The sequence below is a fragment of the Capsicum annuum genome, chromosome 6, assembly GCF_002878395.1.
Source record: "Capsicum annuum cultivar UCD-10X-F1 chromosome 6, UCD10Xv1.1, whole genome shotgun sequence".
Classification (NCBI taxonomy): domain Eukaryota; kingdom Viridiplantae; phylum Streptophyta; class Magnoliopsida; order Solanales; family Solanaceae; genus Capsicum; species Capsicum annuum.
Genome location: NC_061116.1, coordinates 117,935,649 through 117,958,882, shown reverse-complemented (window position 1 = coordinate 117,958,882; position 23,234 = coordinate 117,935,649). Strand labels below are relative to the sequence as shown.

The 23,234-nt window shown below is 34.4% G+C and overlaps 1 protein-coding gene across 1 annotated transcript; it reads right to left on the bottom strand.

Annotated features, from left to right (window-relative positions):
• Nucleotides 1-8,606: 8,606 nt before the first annotated feature.
• On the bottom strand, nucleotides 8,607-9,728 carry LOC107874306 (high mobility group nucleosome-binding domain-containing protein 5-like). The gene is made up of 3 exons (XM_047414413.1): nucleotides 9,530-9,728; nucleotides 8,871-9,316; nucleotides 8,607-8,639 (listed from the first exon to the last, which is right to left on the bottom strand). Exons 1-3 carry the CDS (start codon nucleotides 9,726-9,728, stop codon nucleotides 8,607-8,609), a joined length of 678 nt encoding a protein of 225 aa, XP_047270369.1.
• Nucleotides 9,729-23,234: the final 13,506 nt, after the last annotated feature.

Below are 23,234 nucleotides of genomic sequence, written 5' to 3'. Positions count from 1 at the left end.
ATGCAAGAATTGAACCCTATTGCCTACTTTAACGAAAAGCTCAAAGGAGCAACTCTAAACTACTCTACGTACGATTAAGAGTTGTATGCCTTGATTAGAGCCTTGGGTACTTGGAAACATTATTTATGTCCAAAAGAATTCGTGATCCTAATGGACCATGAGTCCTTGAAACATCTTCGGGCACAAGATAAGCTTAACAAATGGCATGCCAAGTGGACTGAGTTTCTTGAAACTTTCCCTTATGTTATTCATTACAAAAAGGGTAAGGACAATGTGGTTACAGATACTTTGTCTCAAAAACATGTTCTTGTGTCTACTTTGTCTTCAACATTGATGGGTTTTGAAATCTTAAAGGAATTGTATCCCGAGGACCCTCACTTTGCTCCATCTATAGGGAATGCGAAGAATAGGGTAGGGATAAGTGGGATTCGGCTAGGGGTTCAAATCCCTACGCCAAGTTTGATGGTTACTTGTTTAAAGGTAGGCAATTGTGTGTACCCTCTAGCTTTTAGATAGAGTTATTTGTGAGGGAAGCACACAATTGAGATCTAATGGGTCACTTAGGGTTCAAAAAGACCCTCGGAATATTAGAGGAGCAATTCTATTGGCCAAAAATACACAAGGATGTACCTAGGATTTATGGCCAATGTGTAGATTGCAAAGGAGCCAAATCTCAGCTCCAACCTCATGGGTTGTACACCCCGATACCCACCCCTTTACGTTCTTGGATTTATATATCTATGGATTTTGTATTAGGGTTGCCAAGGACAAGACGAGGTCGGGATAGTATCTTTGTTGTGGTTGATCGATTTTCTAAGATGGCACACTTTATTCCATGTTATAAATGTGATAATGCACCTAGTGTGGCCTCTTTGTTTGTTGATAATGTTGTCAAGTTGCATGGTGTTCCAAGGACCATTGTGAGTGATAGGGACTCTTAAGTTCCGAAGTCACTTTTGGAAGTCCATGTGGGGGTAGGATTGGTACCAAGTTATTATTCTCCACTTCTTGCCACCCACAAACCGATGGACAAACAGAAGTAGTAAATAGGACTTTGGGTGCTATACTACGTTCCATGATTAAGGGAAAATTGACTTCTTGAGAGGAACACCTACAATTGATTGAGTATGCCTATAATCGTGTCATACACTCAAGGATGGAAATAACTCCCTTTGAGTGTGTATATGGATTCAACCCCCTTACCCCTTTGGATTTAAATCCTTTTCCAAGTGACCTTATGATTAGCATAGATGGAAGAAAGCGGGCAGATTTTATGAAAAAGTTGCATGAGAAGGTACTGCTTCGACTTGGGAAGAAAAATTAAGAGATTGAAAAGCGGGCAAATAAAGGAAGAAAGAAACTCATTCTTGAACCGGGAGATTAGGTGTGGGCGCACCTTATAAAGGATTGGTTTCCATCTCAAAGGAAGACCAAATTGATGCCAAGGGGTAATGGTCCATTCCAAGTACTTGAAAGAATCAATAATAATGCCTACAAGATTGACCTTCCCCCGGAATACCAAGTGCACAACACTTTCAACGTGTGTGATGTTTCTCTGGTGGATGCGGTTGAGGATGACCAAATAATGAATTTGAGGTCAAATTCTTCTCAAGATGGAGAGGATGATACGAGCGTACCAAGCTGTCAACAAGTTCATGACCATTCACACGTAGCCAAGCTCGGGAGTTACATAAAATCTAAGCTATGTTCATGCAAATGGCCGTGTGTGAGTTGGTACTTGACCCTTCCAATGGATTAAATATTTTTAAGTGTGAAGAGGAGCCTTGAAGTGTAATAAACTTACACTCTAAGGCCACCCCTTGGCAAGGGTAGGATGGTTATTTGTTATCTCACTTTATGTACTAATATAAATAGATAGTGTTAGGGTTATTTTGGAGTTATTTCATTCATGATATTTTAAGAATACCAGACTTGTAATATGAACTTCTCTATTCCATTGGAGAATCTCGAAACCAAAATTCCCAATTAGAGTGACACTTGGGTTGAATCTTGGCTAAAAACTAGGATCTTGAGGTTATTGAGTTCCTATTGGTCCAAGTAAGATCTTGGTGATAATATTGTTTATTCTTAGGGTCCTTTCATGTTGTTAGGGTTCTAAGATTCTTGAATATTGTATGTCAAGTTACTATCTTTAATTTTGTAATCTTGTTGTTTGTGTGGTAACATAGTGAAGTCGTTTGGGGCTATTTCTGATTCACTATAGTTGCTGCCACTTTGTTGCTCTTGCTGTTGTTATTGTAATCTTGTAATCTCTATCATCTTGTCATTTTTTGTAAACCTTGAAGTCTAGTGACGCCGTGTATGGCCTATTTCGATTCACTAGCATTGTTGTTTTTCATCTTGTTATTCTTGTGTTGGCTTGACTCTCTTGATACACACTCACTTTTGTATCACAATATTAATAGAAAGAACGTCATATATATCGGAGGGAGTTGTTAGAGAATGAGAAACTTTGGCAAGTTGGCCAAAAAGGCTCTTTTGAAAACTATTTTGTGGTTTATTAAAAAGTTGTGAAAAAATTGCCAAATACCCTTTTTAATACACATCACCACAAATTGATCCAACTCAACAAATTTACCCACAATGTTTTTAATACTACACTTTAACCCAATATTTCCAACTTAATAAATTCATCCCCAAGTTTTTAATAGTACACTTCAACCCACTCCATCATCCACCATTATAAAATATCTAGGTTTCCAAAAATATAAAAAAATAAATCCAAAAGCTAAAAATAGAAGGTGGTTCTTTCCCTCCAAAAAAAGCTCTAATTCTGGTGTACTTTCCAACGTTATTTTTCAATGATCAGCTCTAAATCAGTCCACAAACCTCATAAGCTCGTCCATTACATCCATTTTACCCCATTAGTTTGTTATCTTCTCAAACACACTTTCCACCATTGTTAAAAATCTTTAAATTAGTCACATCAGTTAAAAACTCTTTAGAAGTAATTACAATAACTGAGGTGACTCCAAGTTCATTTCTCTATTTCATAAACCCAACGACCATTGATTAGAAGCAATATTTGTATTTTTAAGTTTCTGTATGAATATCTGTGCAGTCATCGACCCATCATCGTTATTCATCGATCGTGCATACATCTCGACATAGACCCTAAGCTTAATCTACCGTCGACCAAATGTTAATTCTAGGATGTCTATTGCAGAATTTGTTCTGGTTGTAGGTGATTTCATGGTAAAATGGGTGAATACTCCCAGATAAAATGGAGATCTTTTACCAAGGTGAACTACCTATTGTTGTTCGTCGCAACAGTTCATATGATGAATTGGTTGCAAGCGTAAAGCAGAGCGGGGATCTAGATTGCGCGTTGAGCAACGTGGTGATTAGTTATATAATTCATTCGAGGGAAAGGGTGAATCTTATGATCATAAATAATGATGCAGTGTGTCCCTCTACATAATGGATATTGATGCAGATGGCTTTAGACTTGTTTTAAGGATAAATATAGTCGACAGGTCCTTCGAAGGACCGATGAATTCATCACTGTCCCCACCTCGGTGCCCGACAGTCGATGACAATTTGAATGATTATGAGAGCGATGGCGATCATCCTATGAATATGGAAGATGACTGCGTGCATATGGAAGATGTTTCATCAAAATCACAAGATGCGGAAGAAGACTATGGAATGGGATCCCAACCAGTACATTCCTTCTCAGATGGAACTAATTTCTATCATGATTAAACATTTGCCGACAAGAAATAGCTCAAAATACTACTAGACAGGGCAGCAGTGAGGCAGTCTTTTGATTATCATATAGAGAAGAGCTGCACCAAATTATTAAAGAGAAAATGTGTATCTCTTGGTTGTGGATGGTTGTTGCGGGAAAGGAAGTATGAAACCTCGGACGGATTTCACATATACAAGTATGTCGGAGAGCACACGTGCGGTGTTAAACACGCCACCCGCAAGCACAAGAAAATGTCATCCAAATTGATTGTTTTACTATACATAAATCATTTTCGGGTTGGTAAGGGTCCAAGCATAAGTGAAATTCAAAGGATTGTGTTCAAGGAGTTGCATTGCCATGCAAGCTACTGGATGTGTTGGAAAGGAAGTGTAATTGCGAAGAACATCATTCGCGAGACACCGGAACAAGGATATGCTTTCTTACCGATTTTTTCCCACATGGTGGAGTTGTTGAATCCAGGGTCTTCCTATTCTATCATGGCAAACTATATGGATGGATCGTTCGTTTACTACTTCTTAGCATTTGGAGCTTGCATACGGGGATATGCCCACATGAGAAAGGTAATTGCCATTGATGGCACATATTTGTATGGAAAGTACGGAGGTGTGTTGCTGAGTGCAGTTGCACAGGACACCAAAAATAACATCTTTCCAATTTCCTTTTGTGTTGTCAATAAAGAGAACGATGCTTCTTGGACCTTCTTCTTCTAGAATTTGAAGTCTATTATAAAATATGAACCATATCTTTGTGTCATCTCCGACAGGCACATTAACATCGCCAATGCCTTCTCTCGAGTATATAGTCATGCACATCACGGACTTTGTATGAGGCACCTCACTGAAAATCTCCGTGTAAATCAACACTATAGAGATCATCTTTATCTATTGTACGCCGCGGCAAAGGCATATTTCTTTGATGAGTTTAGCAAGAATTTTGAGGAATTGAAGTATAATTGCCCTGAGACAGCACATGTCCTTGAAAATGTGCTTGGTTTTGAAAAATGGAATAGAACACACTTCCTGTGCAATAGGTACGATGTGATGACCACAAACATCGCCGAGTCGCTCACTCAGTTTTGATGGATGAATGGGAGTACCCCATGTCGTACATATTCAATTCAATCGCTAAAATATTTTGTAAAAATTTTAGGGAGTGGTATGCCTATGTCATAGTAAAGAGAAGATATTTGTTACTTGAGCGGAAAAGATCCTAATGGATAATAAGAGTGCGACCGATTCCTTGTATGTGACTAATCCAAATGGGGTTCTCAACCAGTACAAGGTCTTCGACAATGGTGTTACTGCCAAGGTCAATCTCTTGGAGAGGAGTTATTCTTGTCAGAAATTTGACTTGGTGAAAATGTCATACGAACATGCGATAGAAGATTTGCGAGCAATGTATAGTGATGGTGTAGGTTATGGAAACCCCATCTACGAGTACTCTTCGCCTATTTATAAAGCTTCAAGTTACCTCCTTGCATACTCAGAAGCAATTAATGATGTCCCTCCAGAGGCCGAATGAAATGTGCCACAAGAATTGATTGACACTAAAATTTCTCCACCCCCCTACGATCCCAAACTCAGAAGGAAGAAAGTCAAAAGCACTAAGGGCGTCGGTAAGACGTTCAAGTCCAAAAGGAGGAATAGGTGTTCAATATGCAAGAAATCTGGGCACAAAAGAACCACGTGTAGCATGGCCAATAAATCATAGATAGGCTTTATTTTTCTTCAGTTGTAAAGATGTTGTTTTGGGGTATAAATATGCATTTCAGTAGAATTTAATGTTCAGTTGTTATCGACTTAAAGCTTTTTCTATGATAGACTACATATATTCTATGGTGTATCTTTAACTCGGTCTATTAAATAATATATATGATTAATCATCAAACATGCTATGTAGGTATTTATGCCGCCATATCTTTCTAACAGATACACTGAATCATTATTTCCTATTCCCAATTAATTAAAAGCTGCAAACACGTCTGTTCTCAAGAAAAACCACTGGTATACGCAAACCAAACATTTTCTATTCCTACACGCGTCGACTGACCATTGGTTGGATATATAAAAGGAGACCATCTATAGGTCTATAATTACAGGCCCTATTTCTATGTAACCCTTCAATTGTCCCTAAATCAAAAACATCAGAAACCCTTTTTTTCTTCCCCAAAACATCAAAAATTATGACTGGTCACAGAATTGCCCTTCGTCCAATCAGACGTGTTCCCCCTCGTCACTACGATTTGCTTCTACTTCGAAATTATTTTGACCGATTATTCTAAGGCCTAGGAGAAGACCATCATTACTTGGAGCATGAGCTTCGACTAATTACTCATTTCCTCCGAGCAATTCTAGAGCATCTTGGAATGGACAACAACGACTACATCACCCCTCCCCCCATCATCTCCATAATTTAGTTTACTATTTTTTTGTTTATGTTGTTAAGTTTTTGTTGGTTTGTTCATTGTTGAAGAAGATTTCTCAGTAGGACTTTGTTAGAAGAAAGCTTCTTCCATTTTCCCCCTTTTGCTGTAAATTTTATCAAGTAATGCAATGAACAAGTTTAATGTAAGTTTCAGTTTCACTTTAATGAACAATTTCAGTTTGAACATTATATTTACCACATTTGTTATGATTCATTTTTCTTTATTGTGGCGGTTATTCTTCTGTACAAACACGAATTTCAAATATGTATGTCTCGTTCAATTGACAATACTGTAGTTTGACTTTATTAATTTCAAGTTTCTGAAAAAAGTGATATATAGTCTATCATGAATCATATACTCCATCATTCATCGACCTTGTATGGTAGTCAATCATAGATAATGTGAGTCGATGCGTCACTGGTTAAATTAAAATGGACAATAACATATTTTAGGACTGGTGGAACCAAATAATTAAATTAAAAATAATTTAAACAGACAATAACATATTTTGGGACTGGTGGAACAAAATAATTAAATTAAAAACGATTTAAAAAGACAATAACATATTTTGGGACAGATGGAAAAAAATAATTAAAATAAAAATGATTAAAACAGACAATTACAAATTTTGGGGCTGGTGGAATAAAATAATTAAATTAAAAATGATTTAAATAGATAATAACATATTTTAGTGCCGGTGGAACAAAATAATTAAAATAAATAGATAATCTTGAGGGTTCATCAATTAATCTGGTCTATAGACTGGTGGTGACACTTAATAGACCATAGCAGATCATGGCTTATGTCAGCCATCAATTAGACTGGTCGACCATAGACTTACACCTTTATATGTGCATCGATTGATATCCTAAGTATGTGTAGACCATATTGATCGATGTGCACTGTCATAGACCGTTACTTGGATGTAGTTAAAAAAATAAATAAATAAATTAAAAATAAATGTAGTGTTGATTTCTACGCATGTGAGTGAGTGTAAACAAGACACACAATCATATTAGAGCTTGTACAAAGTGAATTAAGGAGTGTGTGGATGGATAGTGGTTGAATGTTCAATGTGCTAAGAGTAATATTTCTCAAAGCACAAGTATGTATTAAGGATATATATTGTATTTGATGACTACACATTCCACATACTCCTTCCATCACCACCCCTAAATCAAAATAGTGTGTGGAATGGATAGTGGTTGAACAATCATCATCCTCAATACAATATATATCCTTAATACATACTTGTGCTTTAACAAACACTACTCTTAGCATATTGAACATTCAACCACTATCAATCTACGCACTTCTTAATTCACATTGTACAAGCTCTAATATGATTGTGTGTCTTGTTTACACTCACTCACATGTGCAGAAATCAACACTACATTTATTTTTAATTTTTTTTTTTTTTTTAACTACATTCAAGTGACGGTCTATGGTAGTGCACATCGATCAACGTGGTCTACGCATACTTAGAATATTAATCGATGCATATCTAAAGATATAAGTCTACGGTTAACCAGTCTAATCAATGGCTGACATAAGCCATGATCTACGATGATCTATTAAGTGTCACCACCAGTTCAAAAAATAAAATTACTGCTCCAACGGTAATAAACGGCTACTTTTATAATCCATCAATATCAACACTTCATTTTTACTTCATATATAAGGTCGGTCATCCCTCATTATTTTATTTCATTCACTTTGTTTAGTTTTTAAAAATTCTGCAATGACTCAAGCCTCTCAAATATCCAATTCTAAAAATACTCTAATTGGTCATTGTGGGAATGCGGCTGCTCTGAGGACATCACGCACGAACTCAAATCCAGGTCGCAAATTTTATAATTGTGCAATTGCGAAGGTAAATGGTGTGTCTTTTTTATGAAGTTAAGTTAGTCGTTATGTAATTATTATTTTTTCTAGGATAATGGCGCATGCTCGTTTTTTAAATGTCTTGATGAGCTATCACCTCCAACCAGCCCATCAACGTTGAGTCCGGGACCCGAGACATTAAATTTTCAAGGCTTGACAAAATTTAATCTACTACAAAGGCTCCAACAATGTGAAGAAAATAAAGATTTTCTCATGACTTTGTTCAAAGAATCCGAAGAACAGGGGGATCACTTTAAAGTGTTGCTACATGACACCAAAATAGAGAGGGATCAACTAAAACAAAAATTGATTTTGGCCGAAGAAAGGAAGAATGGCCTAAAAATGATGTTATGTGCTATAATGCTAGTATTCGTTCTTTGGAAAGGTGTAACATGGATGTAGTGATATTGAATAAATAATAATACTTCTATTTTTCTATAATGTTATTACTATTTTTTATAGACTCATGGTCGATCAAACAACACGTCGACTTAAAATTAACCAACATGGTAATGATAGACCATGCAAGTAGTATACAAAAGATTATGTATGCATTCTATGACATCAACCATACACTGCACCAACTATGACAACACCCTGCATATTCAAATGGCAATGCGACTAATCAGTTTGATAGAGACAGATTCAATGCAGAATCATAACCACTACCATAAAATAAAATAATGTTTCTAATAAACAAATATTTGTCCGATCCTAACTACCGATCATTCAACAACACATTAACAATATTAGCATTCAAATGTCTTTTTTCCTGTCTTTCTCATCAACACAAATGTTACTATTGATTTCACCTATGATATGCATGACCAAATCTTTTTGGTCAGCTTCAGCTCCTTTTGTCTCAGCAGCTTCGGCTGCTTCTTCATGCTCGCCTTCTTCTCCTTCTATTTCAGCATCTGTAGCAGTTGGTACTTCTTCAGCTGGTGCTTCTTCTCCTTTTTTCTTAACATCTATTGATGTTTCTTTTTCAGGTTCTTCTTCTGCTTCTGTAGCTGCTTCTTTTGGACTTTCTTTAGCTGGTGCTTCTTCACCTTCTTCTCCTTTTTTCTGGACATCTACTGCTGATTCTTTTTCAGCTTCTTCTTCTGCTTCTGATGCAGCTGCTTCTTTTGAACTTTCTTCTTGGCACATATCTTCTTCTTCATCCTTCTTTTCTTCTTTTTCCTCTCCCGCCACAACAGAAGCCAACTCATCCATTTTGCTTATTTTTTCTCCTTCTTCATTCCTCCCTGATTCACAAAGGTCCACATTCACTGTATTATCATATTACAAAGTGTTGTTGACATTTAAAGTTGAAAATTCATTAACAATATCAATAATTGATTGAATGAAGTTACCTTACTCATATTGTCGCTCATCTTGTTCCTTTTTCTTCAATCTTTTCTCTCTAATATAGGCAGCAATATCCAACACCACTTTCTCAAGTGCAGCAATACGCTTATGAAGATCCCCGGGGGATGAGGTACCTGCTGCATCTTTGGAGGTGCTCAGAGTATCATCATCACCAATGTGTACTTCAACGGGGTTACCGCCCAAATCCCCATCATCATCACTATCCTTATTTGAAATAAGTACAATCACCCCTTCTACCTCTTTCTTTAAGCCATCGAGGACATTATTCTTCACCTCGTCCGTATATGGCTCAAAAAAAATCATGTAATCCATCTTCGTCTCACGAAGAGTAGGGATGATGTACGGGTGCACGTTCTACAATATATCAATTAACAATTACATAACATTTGATACACCAGTAGTATTATTATTGCATAATAAAAAATGAGTTCATACCTCGATAATTTTTCCTTTGTACTTGAATGGGTCACCTTCTATTATCTGGTCACTTTTTGTAGTGTGTCATCTGAGGATGCGGGGAATGGGAAAGGGCTTATCCGTTGATTTTTTAGCAAATTTTTCAAGATGAGGAAAGGCCTCGTAGATCCAAACCTGAAAGCAATACATCAGTGAAAAAAGAACTCAGAGTCTATGACATAGTATAAATAAAACAAGAATCTACGATAAACTCACTAAAGGGTTTATGGTAGATACCATGAATGCCCAGGAAAATCAGAATAGAGCATAGGATGCCTTTTGCTTCGCATCAAATACTTCCCTCTGCTTCTTCAGGTCACTTTTCTTCTTTAGATAGTCCAGGGTCAGTTGAAATGTCTCTTTCCCCCACGGATAATTCTCGAAGAAACTCGAAGAATCAACCATTCGAATCAGTTTTGTGTCCACAACCTTCGTTGAATCTTTTGCAAGCAGCATGGTGTGCAAGAACCACAGTAAATAACATTTAAACTTCTGGTCCTCGTTCAGCTTTTTCCCTCTGATCAGGTGTAGCAAGTTGGCCACCGTAATATTTTTATTTTTCGTCACCTTAAAGCAAAAAATCTCCCCCTTTGCTAACGCCCTCTTTATTTTTTATTCACTGGAGTATGATGAGCAGTTCAGCCCTGTGATCAAACAAAACTCTTTCAAGCCAAAACATGCAGACTTGTTGTTAACGCAGAACCATATCTCGTGACGCATCTTATCGTTCTTGACGCATCGCAACAGCAAATAATGGACCAACTGCCCATTGAACTTGAGATGTTCCAGCAGGTTTTTCAGGTGTCCAAAATAGGACCGCTTGAATCTTTTCTTCAACTCTTGGTCGACAAGAACTTGCTGGAAATCTCGATAAGCAGTCATTCTTGATCTGATCGATATCTTTGCCGGAAAAGATCCGACCTCGTCCATTGTCGTTTGAAGGTCATGCCGCTCAACGGAAATGAATTTTGAAAGAGATGGCACGGACAAGGGATTATTATCCCCATCAGCACTGTTTCTTCCACTATCTTCTCTCTCTTCACTGTCACCACTAGCACTGTGATTGGCAACATCTTTACTGGAATTGATTTAGTCGCTTATCTCCTTTAACTCCGAATCTGATTCGAACACTGACTCTTTATTTTTCTTCCTTTTTGGGACATTTCCAACTGTCTCAGCTTTTCTTTTTCTATTGCTACCAGCAGTATCAGAAACGGTACTGGCTTTGCATTTAGAAAGGATGTATTTTTTACCCATTTTCAACACAATCTACACCTGCAGAACAAATATCATATTTCAGTTCATAGACTACAAGTCTATCAATAGAAATAACTCAATGCTCAAATGAACCCCGCCTCCCCCAAAAAAAATAAAAAATACTCCACCAAAATTTAATATGCAGTACCAAAATCAAATTAGTGCACCTAATCAAACTAATTAGCTATTAATCTTTTAATTTTCACTATTTCAGTCATCATATTTTAAATGAATTTCATACGTCTAAAAATTGATTTCAATCTAGGGCATTCTTATTTCATAGACCACGGGTCTACGGACAGAAATAGGTCACTGTTCGAATCAAAATACCAAAATAACTCTTCCACCATCAAATCAAACAGTTCACTACACACTTTAATAACTGAACCAAAATCCATCATGCAGTATCAAAACACAACAATTTCTAAAAATCATACTAGTGCACCTAATCAAACTAATTAGTTATTAATCTTTCAATTTCCACTATTTCAGCAACCAGATTTTAAAAGAATTTCATACGCCTAAAAATTGATTTCAATCTAGGGCATTCTGATTTCATAGACCACGGGTCGATTTCATAGACCACGGGTCTACGAACAGAAACAGATCGTTGTTCGAATCAAAATGCCAAAATAACTCTTCAAATAACGATTATCCCACTATTCAATACTTTTTTGCTAAACAAAATCGAAACTAAACCAAAAATCCTTAATCAACCAAATTTGGAAAAAAAATTAAATTTCCTATATCACTATGAATCGATTAGCAAAGAAACCCGGTTAAATGGATCTAGAAATGATCGCAACTTGATTTTAACTAAACTTACGATGCAAAAACGACCCCTTAGCTGTTGGAGAAGAAGAAGAAGAAGAAACGAAAATGTCAATTTTGGGATGAGGGTTTCTTAAGCGGGAGTTGAGAGAATTGAAGAGGAGAGAGAGAGGATTTTTTTTTATATTAGAATAAATGTAGGGTGTTAGTGTAGTATATTAAATTTGCAAAGTTCTAAAAATGATGAAATTATCCCTTGATCTATCTGTGGGCTCCACTTTTTTTTATTTTTTCCAAGTTTTTATAACCTAATTCTAAAAATTAAATCAAAAATAATTTTAATGGGTAAATGACAAAATAATTTTGAAAGTGGGTAATCTTGCCAATTTTTTCGGAGAAACTTGGTGTTTATAGGAATGGTCGAGTAATATGGACGTACAAAAAAAGCAAGGGATGACAACTAATTTAGGACAAAGGGACTACAACATCTCAATTAAATTTTAGTTGTCGTATTTCCCCATCTTATATGTTAGTTCTCTGATAAGCATAATGTTGCTGATTTTCCAGTTTCTGTTCTTCTACTCTGACGTTCTTACCGGTGATGAGCCAAGGGCCAATATTTGCAATGGCTTTTAACGTATCACTTGAATTTGCTGTATTTGTATATATTGAGTATTAGTTACTCTACTTTTTTTTTTTGATAAGGAAGTACGACTAGCTTCTTTAGCGACTTATGTGGCTGTACTTCTTTTTTTTTGATAAGGATGCACAAGTGACTTCTTCAGCAACTTATTTGGCGGTAATGAGTTTTCCTAGACTTTTCTTCATTTGAAAATTGTCCAAGTTTCAAGCTTTTGATGTCTTATCCAAAGTAGCATACTGATTTCTTTTAGATTTAAATCTGTTATTTAGTCCGGCTGGATCTTTTTTACATTAGAACCCTGCTTGATCTCGAGATTTCAACTGAGTTATCTGAACAGATCAAACTTGATCTAATTTTGAGGAGATGAACTTTGAGTAGAATTTGTAAAATGCTCTATTCAAACGAATGTTAAAATATATGATAAAAAAAGTTATATGTAATCAGAAATAGGTATCTGAATAACCAGGGGAAATCTCTTGCTTCAAGTAGATCAGAACCTGCTACAAGTAGATCAGACACTGATCCTCTGCTAACTCACCATCTGCTATTGAACATTTTCCACCGTTCGTCGGTCAATGCATTTCCTTATGATTTGTATCTTTTATGATTGAGAAAAAATTCATCGGGATCAAAATTTGCGGGGATTCCATCAATAGATGGAAAATTACATTACCCAATCTGCAACCAATTTTTGCTCATTAGTATCTTTTCTCAACTTCTTTTTGGAAATATAATTATCTAGGATATTCCTTTTATGTAAGTTTGGAACAAGATGGACCTGAATAGATCAGAATGGATACAATTTTTTCATATAACTGATCTCAACTAGTTTAGGATTGAGGTATTGTTGGTTGATTGCATGGTTGAATGATTGATCGTTCCTTGTAAGGAATTTTTTTCTTATTCATCATGATAAAAATATTTTATTTGAAAGAAAGAGGAGGTTTTTACAATATTTAACTTAATTATATACATTAAGAATATTTTACCCATTACTCCTTAGTAATTCAAGATGTGAAATAGCTTTTCTATGTATTTTGGAAACAAAAAATTGACTTCCTTCGGGGAAGGCAAAAGGCAATAGCAAGGACCACAAATTCCACCTTGTGAAATGGGCCAAAGTCACCATGCCAAAGCAGTTCGGAGGCTTAAGGATTAAAGACTTGGCATTACATAACAAGTGTATGCTAATGAAACGGCATTGGAGGTAAAATCAGGAGACAAATGGTCTATGGAAGGAAGTGATCCAAGCAAAACTAGGTAGACTAGTCACTGGTGCTCTGATGACGTCACAACCTCTTATGCACTGGGGTCTGGAAAGCTACAACGAAGTTGTGGGAGGTCTTCTCTAGAAATGCTTCTCTCAAGGTGGGAAGTGGGGACATCCTGTTAGTGAAAAAAACGTAGTTGGGAAACATTTCTCTTGTGAATGTATTTCTAAGCATCTTTTAGGTTGCCTCCAATCCAGAGTCAACCATCTCTCAGTGTAGGGAAGATAATGTTTAGAATGTGACTTTGAAGAGAAATGTTAATGACTGGGAGTTAGAGGAATTTATGGCTCTCATGGCCACCATTCAGATCAGCCCAGTTCACAGTAAAGGCAGGGATAGACTCAGGGGAAGTAACCGGGATGGCTCCTATTTCGGTCAAAGAAGGCTACTTGCATCTAAGCTCAAGGAAGATACTTATTCATCTGTGGCCCTGAAAACTTATCTGGAGATCTAAGATGCCTCCAAAAATCATCTGTTTCAGCTGGGTCACTCTTAAAGGTTCTTGCTTAACTTGGGACAATCTTACAAGGAGGAAGTTCCATTTAGCCTACAGATGCTACATGTGCTTGTACAACTCAGAATCTATCAATCATTTGTTTCTTCATCGCACTGTTGCCACAGACCTTTGGAACATGTTCTCTTCTCTTGTTGGACTGACTTGGGCCATGCCAAGCTCTTTGAGAGAGGCTTTTGTGTGTTGGAGCTCCTGGAAAATTGGAAGTCCATTAAAAAAATTTGGTCTTCGGGTTCTACTTGTATTTTGTGGTGCTTATGGTAAAGAGGAACAAAAGGTGTTTTGATGGCATCCCAACTGCCATCCGTTCTCAAATGGCTAGATGTTTGATTAGTCCTTTTAGTTGGCTCAACCACTCCTATGTAATTACTGTTGATTCTTTCCTAGAATTTATCAGCTCCATAGATCTGTGTCTATGGCTGTGATAGCTTTTTTTTCCTTCCTAGGAGCTGATAGTTTCTTTCGTTTTAATGCTTGCGTCTTCTTGATGCTTTTTGTTAATGATATCCTTCTTATTTCATCAAAAGAAGAAATACTAAAAGACAATGGGAAGGGCAAACAATTGTTTGAATTGTGTCACCAGAATAGTGAACTATCACTGAAAAGAAAAGCAATGCCAAAAGCCCTTCTCTGGAAGGTCGCTGGTAATTGCACAACATAAGAAAGTGCTGCTTTTAGTAGCAAGAATCTATTCTCATCAGCTGAAATGGTATGATGTGTTAGAATAAAAGTAGGAGAAGGAATAGTATATAGAATCCTATTTGGAAAAGAATTGTAATATAAAATACTACTTGGAAAAGAATTAGAATGTAATGTCTCCAAATAGGTTTCCGTGTTAGAATGTAAGTAAATTCTGTATACTATTCCTTCTCCTACGCATATTCTAACATGATGAAGCAAATGTTAACACCGACCAAAGTTGTGGTGGAGTTGTAAGTACTCCTCCATCCTTAACCAAAGGTCTTGGGTTTGAGCCCCGAGCCTGGAGTTTCTTTTGGTAGGGAGCTTTTTACCCCCCAAATGTGAGACTTCTTGGGACAAATTTAGATTAATGGGGCCCCAAAGCGGATATCGAACGTCAGTCGGATACCAAATAAAAAAATAAAAACAAATGTTAACATCATCCACATAGAATGACAATCAACTAAAAAGTTGCTTAGTTAGAATACAATGTTCAGAGGAAACACTCCACATACATAGACCCTGATACCATGATGAAAAAGAATAGATTAAGAAGTTTTAGGAATGCTTTCTTGAGAAGTCATTGGCAAATAGTCAGAATAGTAGTTGAAAGAGACGGTGACGAGGAATAATCACTAAAAAAGATGTGAGATGCCATCAAAACACTCACCAAAATAAGATCGGTGCTGCTTTGAACGGCGACCCCACAGAAATAAAAATAGTTAATTGTGACTTGTGAAAAGAATGGAACACTGTGGTCAGACAAGAAGCATAAGGTCGCCTGCTGCTGGATGAAAATGATGCAAGTCTCTTTTATGATTGTAGATGTTTAATGCCATAGCAAAAATTTTACTTGATAGCGTAACTTAATCAATTTATAACATATTCTGTGCAATTTTATTAATGATTCTCTTGACTTTCAACATCACTAATGCTTCTCTCGACTTTCAACATCACTCCTCATGTTGGTATAGGATTAGTAGATCATGTTACTAATGGGGCTGCATTTGGCAATAAAGAACATGGCTAGCCCATGTATATTACTTGCGGACATCCATATTTAACTCTGCTACAGGGTATTTGCTGATGCTCTATGCCAAATAGTTGTTTTACTATACGGTCAAAATGTCATATAGTTGGTACAAAAACTACTTGTGTAATGTGGGTTAAATTTCTTCCTTGCCTTAAAAGTTAGTGCTACTAAGCAGTTTGTTTGAATCTAGTGTTTTGCAGGAATAACGTTTCTTTTTCCTCCTGAAATCTGTTGACCAGAATAGTGTTAAGAAAAGCGGAAACTGAACCCTCCATTGATAGAGGAGTTAACTGTTAAGACATATTATACTCCTCCGTATTTTAGTGTCGTCATTTCGTTTTAGATTCGTTCCAAAAAGAATGTCATCTTTACTTATTTGGCAACTATTTAATGATATCATCTTCATTTTATTCTTACCAGATCTCACTTAATAAGAAAAGACAACTTAAAATAAACATTAAAGTGACTTTAAGAGGAATAATTTTGTAAACTTTACACACTCATCATTTATTTCTTAAACTCCGTGTCCAGTCAAATGACGACATATAAAATGGGACGGAGAGTATTTCTTTGGTGAAGATTTATGGTGGTCATCAATAGATCTGTAGAAACACGAAAAAGAAAACAACTGGCAGGTTTCTCTAGAAAAATCTTTTAGTGTGGGGGGGGGCAAATGTTGGGAATCAAGAGCACCTTCTTTAGTCTGTTTATGGTAAATGCCAACATTCTTAAGTTTCAAATATATTTTGGTGCTTGCAGTGACTATTTCTTGTCTACAAGAAAACATGCACTTTTATAGTTTTACTCCTAGATAATACCATGGTATTGTAAAAGAAAAGGATGAAACAAATCCAGGGAGGTAGATTGGACATGGAGCAAGGATGGAGAAAAAAATGGTGGCTCTACTTGATATCACTACTACTGAAATTGTCAAAGCAAAGCTGTTGCTTCTACAATTAATTAGGTAACGTCAAGTGATCTCCAAATTGGTTTATCTTGAGGATATTTTGTCTCTATGTAGATAAAGTATACCCAACTCTGTCCCTAGATCAAGTTTCAGATGCCTCATCGTAATCTTAGAGGCCAGCAAGAAATTTGACCTCAATAAGACTTGCATGTATGTTGCACTTAATTTGGAAAAAGCTTCAACTGCTCCACTGCTTGACCTTAGGAAAAATGAAATAAAATAAAAAGTAAAAGTATACTGTTCTATCAGTCCTAATACAAGATGGTGTGTATATTTTAGGGGTATATACTGTCAACTATGTGTTTAAATATGGAATATTCTAACCATTGTCATGATAAATGTTAAATGAAGATTGTTGGGATATATACTATTAACCATGATAGTATTTATTATAAAAAAAAATTGTTTGTTCAATTTAATAGTCTTAACTAGATCGTTTATTCGTTTGTGTGTCATTTACTTAAATAATAGATGATTGAGTGTATATAGTTTAGCTTGTATTAAGAAGATTGAATCATTGATTCTTAGAAATTATAAAAATTAGTTCATAATCTATATGAAATTGAACAAGCCATCCAAATAATTGTAGCACTAGATCAAAAATAATTTATCATAATTTTGAGAAAATTGTATAAGTCGACTTCTTCTGCTGGTACAATTTGTATGTCTTAAAGGAACCAAGTGGAGATAAATACTTTATACTGACTTCATAAAATAAATTCTTCAATAATGTACTTATATACTTAATCTTGATATTATTATTTATAACTGTGTATTTTTTTTTTATTATTTTTACTTTTTTATTTTGTTTCCTTTACTTTTATTATTCTATTTTTTATTATTTTTAAATTTTATTTTTTATTTAATTTTATTTTTCATATTTTAATTCATTTGTCTCAACCTTTATTTTTTTTCTCTTTTTTGTTTTTTTTAATTTTATTTTTTTTCCTCATTTTTCTCAAACTTTATTTTTATTTTTTCCTCTCATTTTTTATTTTCTCAATTTTTTAATTCTTAAATTTTTTTTAATCTTTATTTTTTTCTTGCCTTTTTTTTCTCTCTCTTTTTTTTATTTCTCTATTTTGTTTGTTCGTTTTTTCTTTTTTCAGTTCTCTTTTTTTTCCTCATTTTTCTCAAACTTTATTTTTATTTTTCTCTCATTTTTATTTCTCTCAATTTTTTTAATTCTTCGCTTTTTTCTTGATCTTGATTTTTTTCTTTCCTTTTTTTTTTTCTCAATATTTTTTTTATTTCTCTAATTTGTTTGATCATTTTTTTTTCTCAACTTCTATTATATTTTGCAAATAAATAAAAAATTGAATAATCCGCAAAGGGATCTTCTTTTTTTTATATCAAAACAAATTTAAGGGCATGAATTGTTGTTACGAAGTTCTATGAAAATTCTTGAGATAAATCGTGTCTCTAAGGCGAGAGTTGTAGAATATATCATAATAAAGACTCCTTGAGCTAAATTTTGCCTCTAAGGCAAGAGTTGTAGAACATCTCATAAATGAAGACATAACGTGATAGTGTCAACTCTTGCTTGTAGGGCACAATTTATAGTTCGGAAGTCCTTGAACTAAGTCTTGCCTCTAAGGCAATAATTGTAGAACATCTCATAAATGAAAACTTGACGTGGTAGAGTCAACTCTTGTCCGTGGGGCATAATTTGTTGTTTGAAAGTCCTTGAGCTAACTAAGTCTTTCCTCTAAGGCAATAGTTGTAGAACATCTCATAAATGAAAACATAACGTGGTAAAGTCAACTCTTGCCCGTGGGGCATAATTTGTTTTGAATGTCCTTGAGTCAAGTCTTGCCTTTAAGGCAATAGTTGTAGAACATCTCATAAATAAAAATATAACGTGGTAGAGTTAACTCTTGCCCGTGGAGCATAATTTGTAGTCTAAAAGTCCTTGAGTCAAGTCTTGCCTCTAAGACAATAGTTGTAGAACATCTCATAAATGAAAACATAATATGGTAGAGTCAACTCTTCCCGTGGGGCATAATTTGTTGTTTGAAAGTCCTTAAGCTAAGTCTTGCCTCTAAGGCAATAGTTGTAGAACATCTCATAAATGAAAATATAACGTGGTAGAGTCAACTCTTGCCCGTGGGGAATAATTTGTAGTTTGAAAGTCCTTGGTCTAAGTCTTGCCTCTAAGGCAATAGTTGTAGAACATCTCATAAATGAAAACATAATGTGGTAGAGTCAACTCTTGCCTGTGGGGTATAATTTGTTATCTGAAAATTCCTGAGTTAAGTCTTGCCTCTAAAGTAAGAGTTATAAAACATCTCATAAATCAAAATACAATGTGGTAGTATCAACTCTTGCCCATGGGGCATAATTTGTAGTTTGAAAGTCCTTGAGCTAAGTCTTGCCTCTAAGGCAATAACTGTAGAATATCTCATAAATGAAAATATAACGTGGTAGAGTCAACTCTTGTCCGTGGGATATAATTTGTTGCTTGAAAGTCCCTGAACTAATAAGTCTTGCCTCTGAGGTAAAAGTTATAAAACATCTCATAAATCAAAATACAATGTGGTAGGGTCAACTCTTACCCGTGAAAGTCCCTAAGTTAAGTCTTGCCTCTAAGGTAGGAGTTATAAAATATCTCGTAAATCAAAATACAATGTGGTAGTGTCAACTCTTGTCCATGAAACATAACTGGTTGTTTGAAAGTCATAAGTCTTGCCTCTACAATGTAGTGGTGTCAACTCTTACCCATGAAACGTAGCTTATTATTCGAAAGTCGTAAATCTTGCCTTTATAATGTGATAGTGTCAACTCTTGCTCATGAGATGTAATTTGAATGAAAGAAATCGAAGAAAGGAACAAAAATAATAAAAATTGAGGAAAAAGAAGAAAATGAAGAAAAATATTAAAAAAATAAAAATCAAAGAAAATGTAAAGTTGAGAAAGAATAGGAAAAAATAAAGGTTGATTTAAAAAAAGAAAGATTAAATAAAAGTAAAGGTCGAAAAAAATTTAAAAAGAAAAGAAAATATAAAAATCAAAGAAAAATAAAAAAAGTTATTTTTTTTATAAAAGTAGATGTTGAAAGGTGTAAAGAAAAAAAGTAAGGGTTGAGAAAAACTAAAAAAAAAATAATAAAAAAATAAAAATAAAAAAAATAAAAAATATAAAAAAAAAGTTGAGAGAAAAAGGGGGAAAAGGTAAGGGTTGAGAAAATTTAAAATAAAAAGAAAAAAGAAAAAAGATAAATTAAAAAGAAAAAAATAAAAGTTGAAAGATATAAATATAAAGTTGTTATCTATTATAAGGATCATTTATGTAATTACTCCATTGATCAGGGTTAATTTTATTCAAAAAAATATTAGTTAATAGGTAAAGACTATTTTTAAAAAAAAAAATTATTTGGGGCTAAAATTTGAAAGTCACCTTAATTTAAGTCTATTTTTTAGATTCACCCTTTTTCATGTATAAACTTGCAGGTGGTTTTACATCCTATACATAAAATAAGTAAAGCAAAAGTCTAAAGGAAAATCAGTAATAATAGTTTTATTTAATTGATTAGCATCTGAATCTTAATCTGGAGAACTAAATAAGTTGTAATGGAAAACTTTTGAAATTGAATTGAGTGCAACTACAAATTTTAAGTGGAAGGATTAATCCTTCGTTTCATATTAGTTGATTTTCTTTTTAAAAATATTTATTTCAATTTAGTTGTCTCTTCTATAAATTAGAAGAATATTAGTATGTTCTTCCGATACTATTTCTATCATTAATGGCTAAATAAAGGTATAAATTTACATTTATATTTTCAAAACATAATTAATAAAGCTAATTTGGTAAAATAAATTTCTATAATAAATTTTTTCTAATGGGTGTAACAAATTCATAGAGGTCAACTAATATTAAATGAAGGGAGTAATCCAGAGGTCACGGCTTCAAGCAGTGGAAGCCACCCTTTATAAAAATGTAAGGTGATGTTGTGTAGACCCTTGTGGTTCGATCCTTCCCCGAATCCGACGCATAGCGAGAATTTTTGTATAGTAAATTGTCCTTTTTAAAAAAAAAAAATTATAATTTATAATAATATAATTTATAATTTAGGTATTCGAATTAATTCCATAATAGGAAACTCGTCATTTTATGGCTCTAAAATCTGGGTTTATCTTGATGGTCTTATTCCATCTACATTTTTTCATAGATATATGTTCACATAATTTCACAAATTTTGATATTATTCGGTTCAGAGGCGGACCCACGTAGTTAACCGAGGGTGCACGTGCACCCGGTAACTTTTTAAAAAAAGTCGTATATATATATGTATAAATATCCTACTAAAGAGTTAATATATATAATTGTGCACCCTCAATAACAAAAAATGTCTGAATACACTGATTCTGAACTCATATGCTAGCATCCTTTGGGCGCCGGCGTTGCGGGTTCGATTCTTGATGAATGCCCCTTTTTTTTCATTTACCTATATAGTACTCACTCCGTCTCATTTTACCTGTCCTAAATTGGGATGACACAACTATTAAGAAAACAATGATTAGTGATGTAACTTTATCATTTTGTCCCTCTTAATTGTGTCTTGTTGTTAGTTCTAATATTGATGGATGACTAATACCAAAGTACCATTTATATTTTTAATAGTGTATTTTTAATGTACTCTTCTTTGCAACATTTTTCAAGAATGCTAAAAATAAGGAGTAATCAATTACATTAGGGGTATAATGAAAAAAAAAAGTTCTCTTGTCTTAATAAGTAAAATAGGATAAGTAAAATGAGACAAAAAATTAGGAAATTTGAGACGAGTAAAATGAGATGGAGTGAGTTACATTTAATTGTCACCAGCTCAGCTGCCCCCCACAGCACCGAAAGTGAAAACTAAAATTACAAGGAGCAATTTCAATTCTCTATTTGACTCCCCTAAATTTCAAGCCCTATCCCCAAAGGCCAAACTCCCTGAAAAGTGGAAACTAGAATTACAATTTCAATTCTCCATTTGACCCTAAGGTATACATCTCTTCCTTTTTTTTTTTTTTTATTTAACTTTGGATGATATTAAATCATAAATACGTTTAATATTTATTTATTGCTTGAAAGTTAGTGTGTAAAATTTATTTATATTTTTTTTCTTGCTTCTATTTAAGTTTATGGACTTTAATTAAAAATAAATAATTAATTTTATTTATATTTTCGATGAATTTTTTATTTGTAGGAATTTGTTATTGATTTTTGTGAATTGAAAATTTGAAATGGATAGATATTATTCTACTCAATCAAGTTCTGGTATTAATGACAATTCTTATCGCCTTAGCAAAAGCAAAAAAGGGCAAAAAAGTTTCAAGGTCCATTATATTTAAGCACAAATTACAAATAAAGCGTGAGATTTAACAAAAATAAGCATAAAGTAGAAAAAATATAAACATATGCCTAGTTCAAGACTAATAATATAAGCATGAATGACAAATATATGAACACAGAAATTGTTTTTTTTTTAATTAAGTGAAATATCAATTGTTTAGTGTTCGTATTTTCAGAAAAACCTTATTGAAAGTATATCTTATAAATTAGAACCTAAATTGCATATTAAACAAGGCGAGCAATCAACATAAATTTGAGTCTTTATTCAGAACTTATGCGCGCCTTTGACAATACTGATGCACCCCGAGATTTCAAATCCTGGATCTGCCTCAAATTCGATTTACACAGGGGAAGGTGAGATTGCGATACAACTGGGATTTGTTTTCGGTGCTTATATTCGTATTCCAATATTTATTTATCTTATTGATTGATGCACGTGTGAAGCAGTACATTTTGTTAAACTTATAAAACAAACGGAATTTCTGCAAAATGCATTTCAATCAGAATTTCTGCAAAATGCACTGCAATGGTTTATGCATGGGTGCCTGAAGTCTACTGGATTGATCAATCGGAATTCCGGGACCTAATAAGGAGCAACGTTTTCTCCGGCAAAAGGTTTTTCATTCTTAGAGCTATAACTCAAATCTCTTATTAAAGGTGGAGGAACTTTTACCAACCCGTCACACCTTTTGTTGTATGGTGACATCGCTTTGTATTGAGCGCTTATAAGATATCATAATGCGTTCTGTGGCCTATTACACCACCTGCCCTGCACCATTCTCCTTCCAGTACCGGCTCCATGATGAAGCAAGTAAGACATTTGCTTTAGGCCTCCTTTAGAAATAGCAGAGAGAGATATGTTTGAACAAAAAAAAAATATGAAATTTAAAA

What these genes read in the sequence shown, in the direction of transcription:
- LOC107874306 (XM_047414413.1), bottom strand. Translation starts at nt 9,728, where the DNA reads ATGGATTACATGATTTTTTTTGAGCCATATACGGACGAGGTGAAGAAT. An exon ending in CACCTCCAAAGATGCAGCAG is followed by an intron (nt 9,317 to 9,529) that starts GTACCTCATCCC and finishes ATGATAATACAG; the next exon opens with TGAATGTGGACCTTTGTGAA. An exon ending in AAGCTGACCAAAAAGATTTG is followed by an intron (nt 8,640 to 8,870) that starts GTCATGCATATC and finishes TTGAATATGCAG; the next exon opens with GGTGTTGTCATAGTTGGTGC.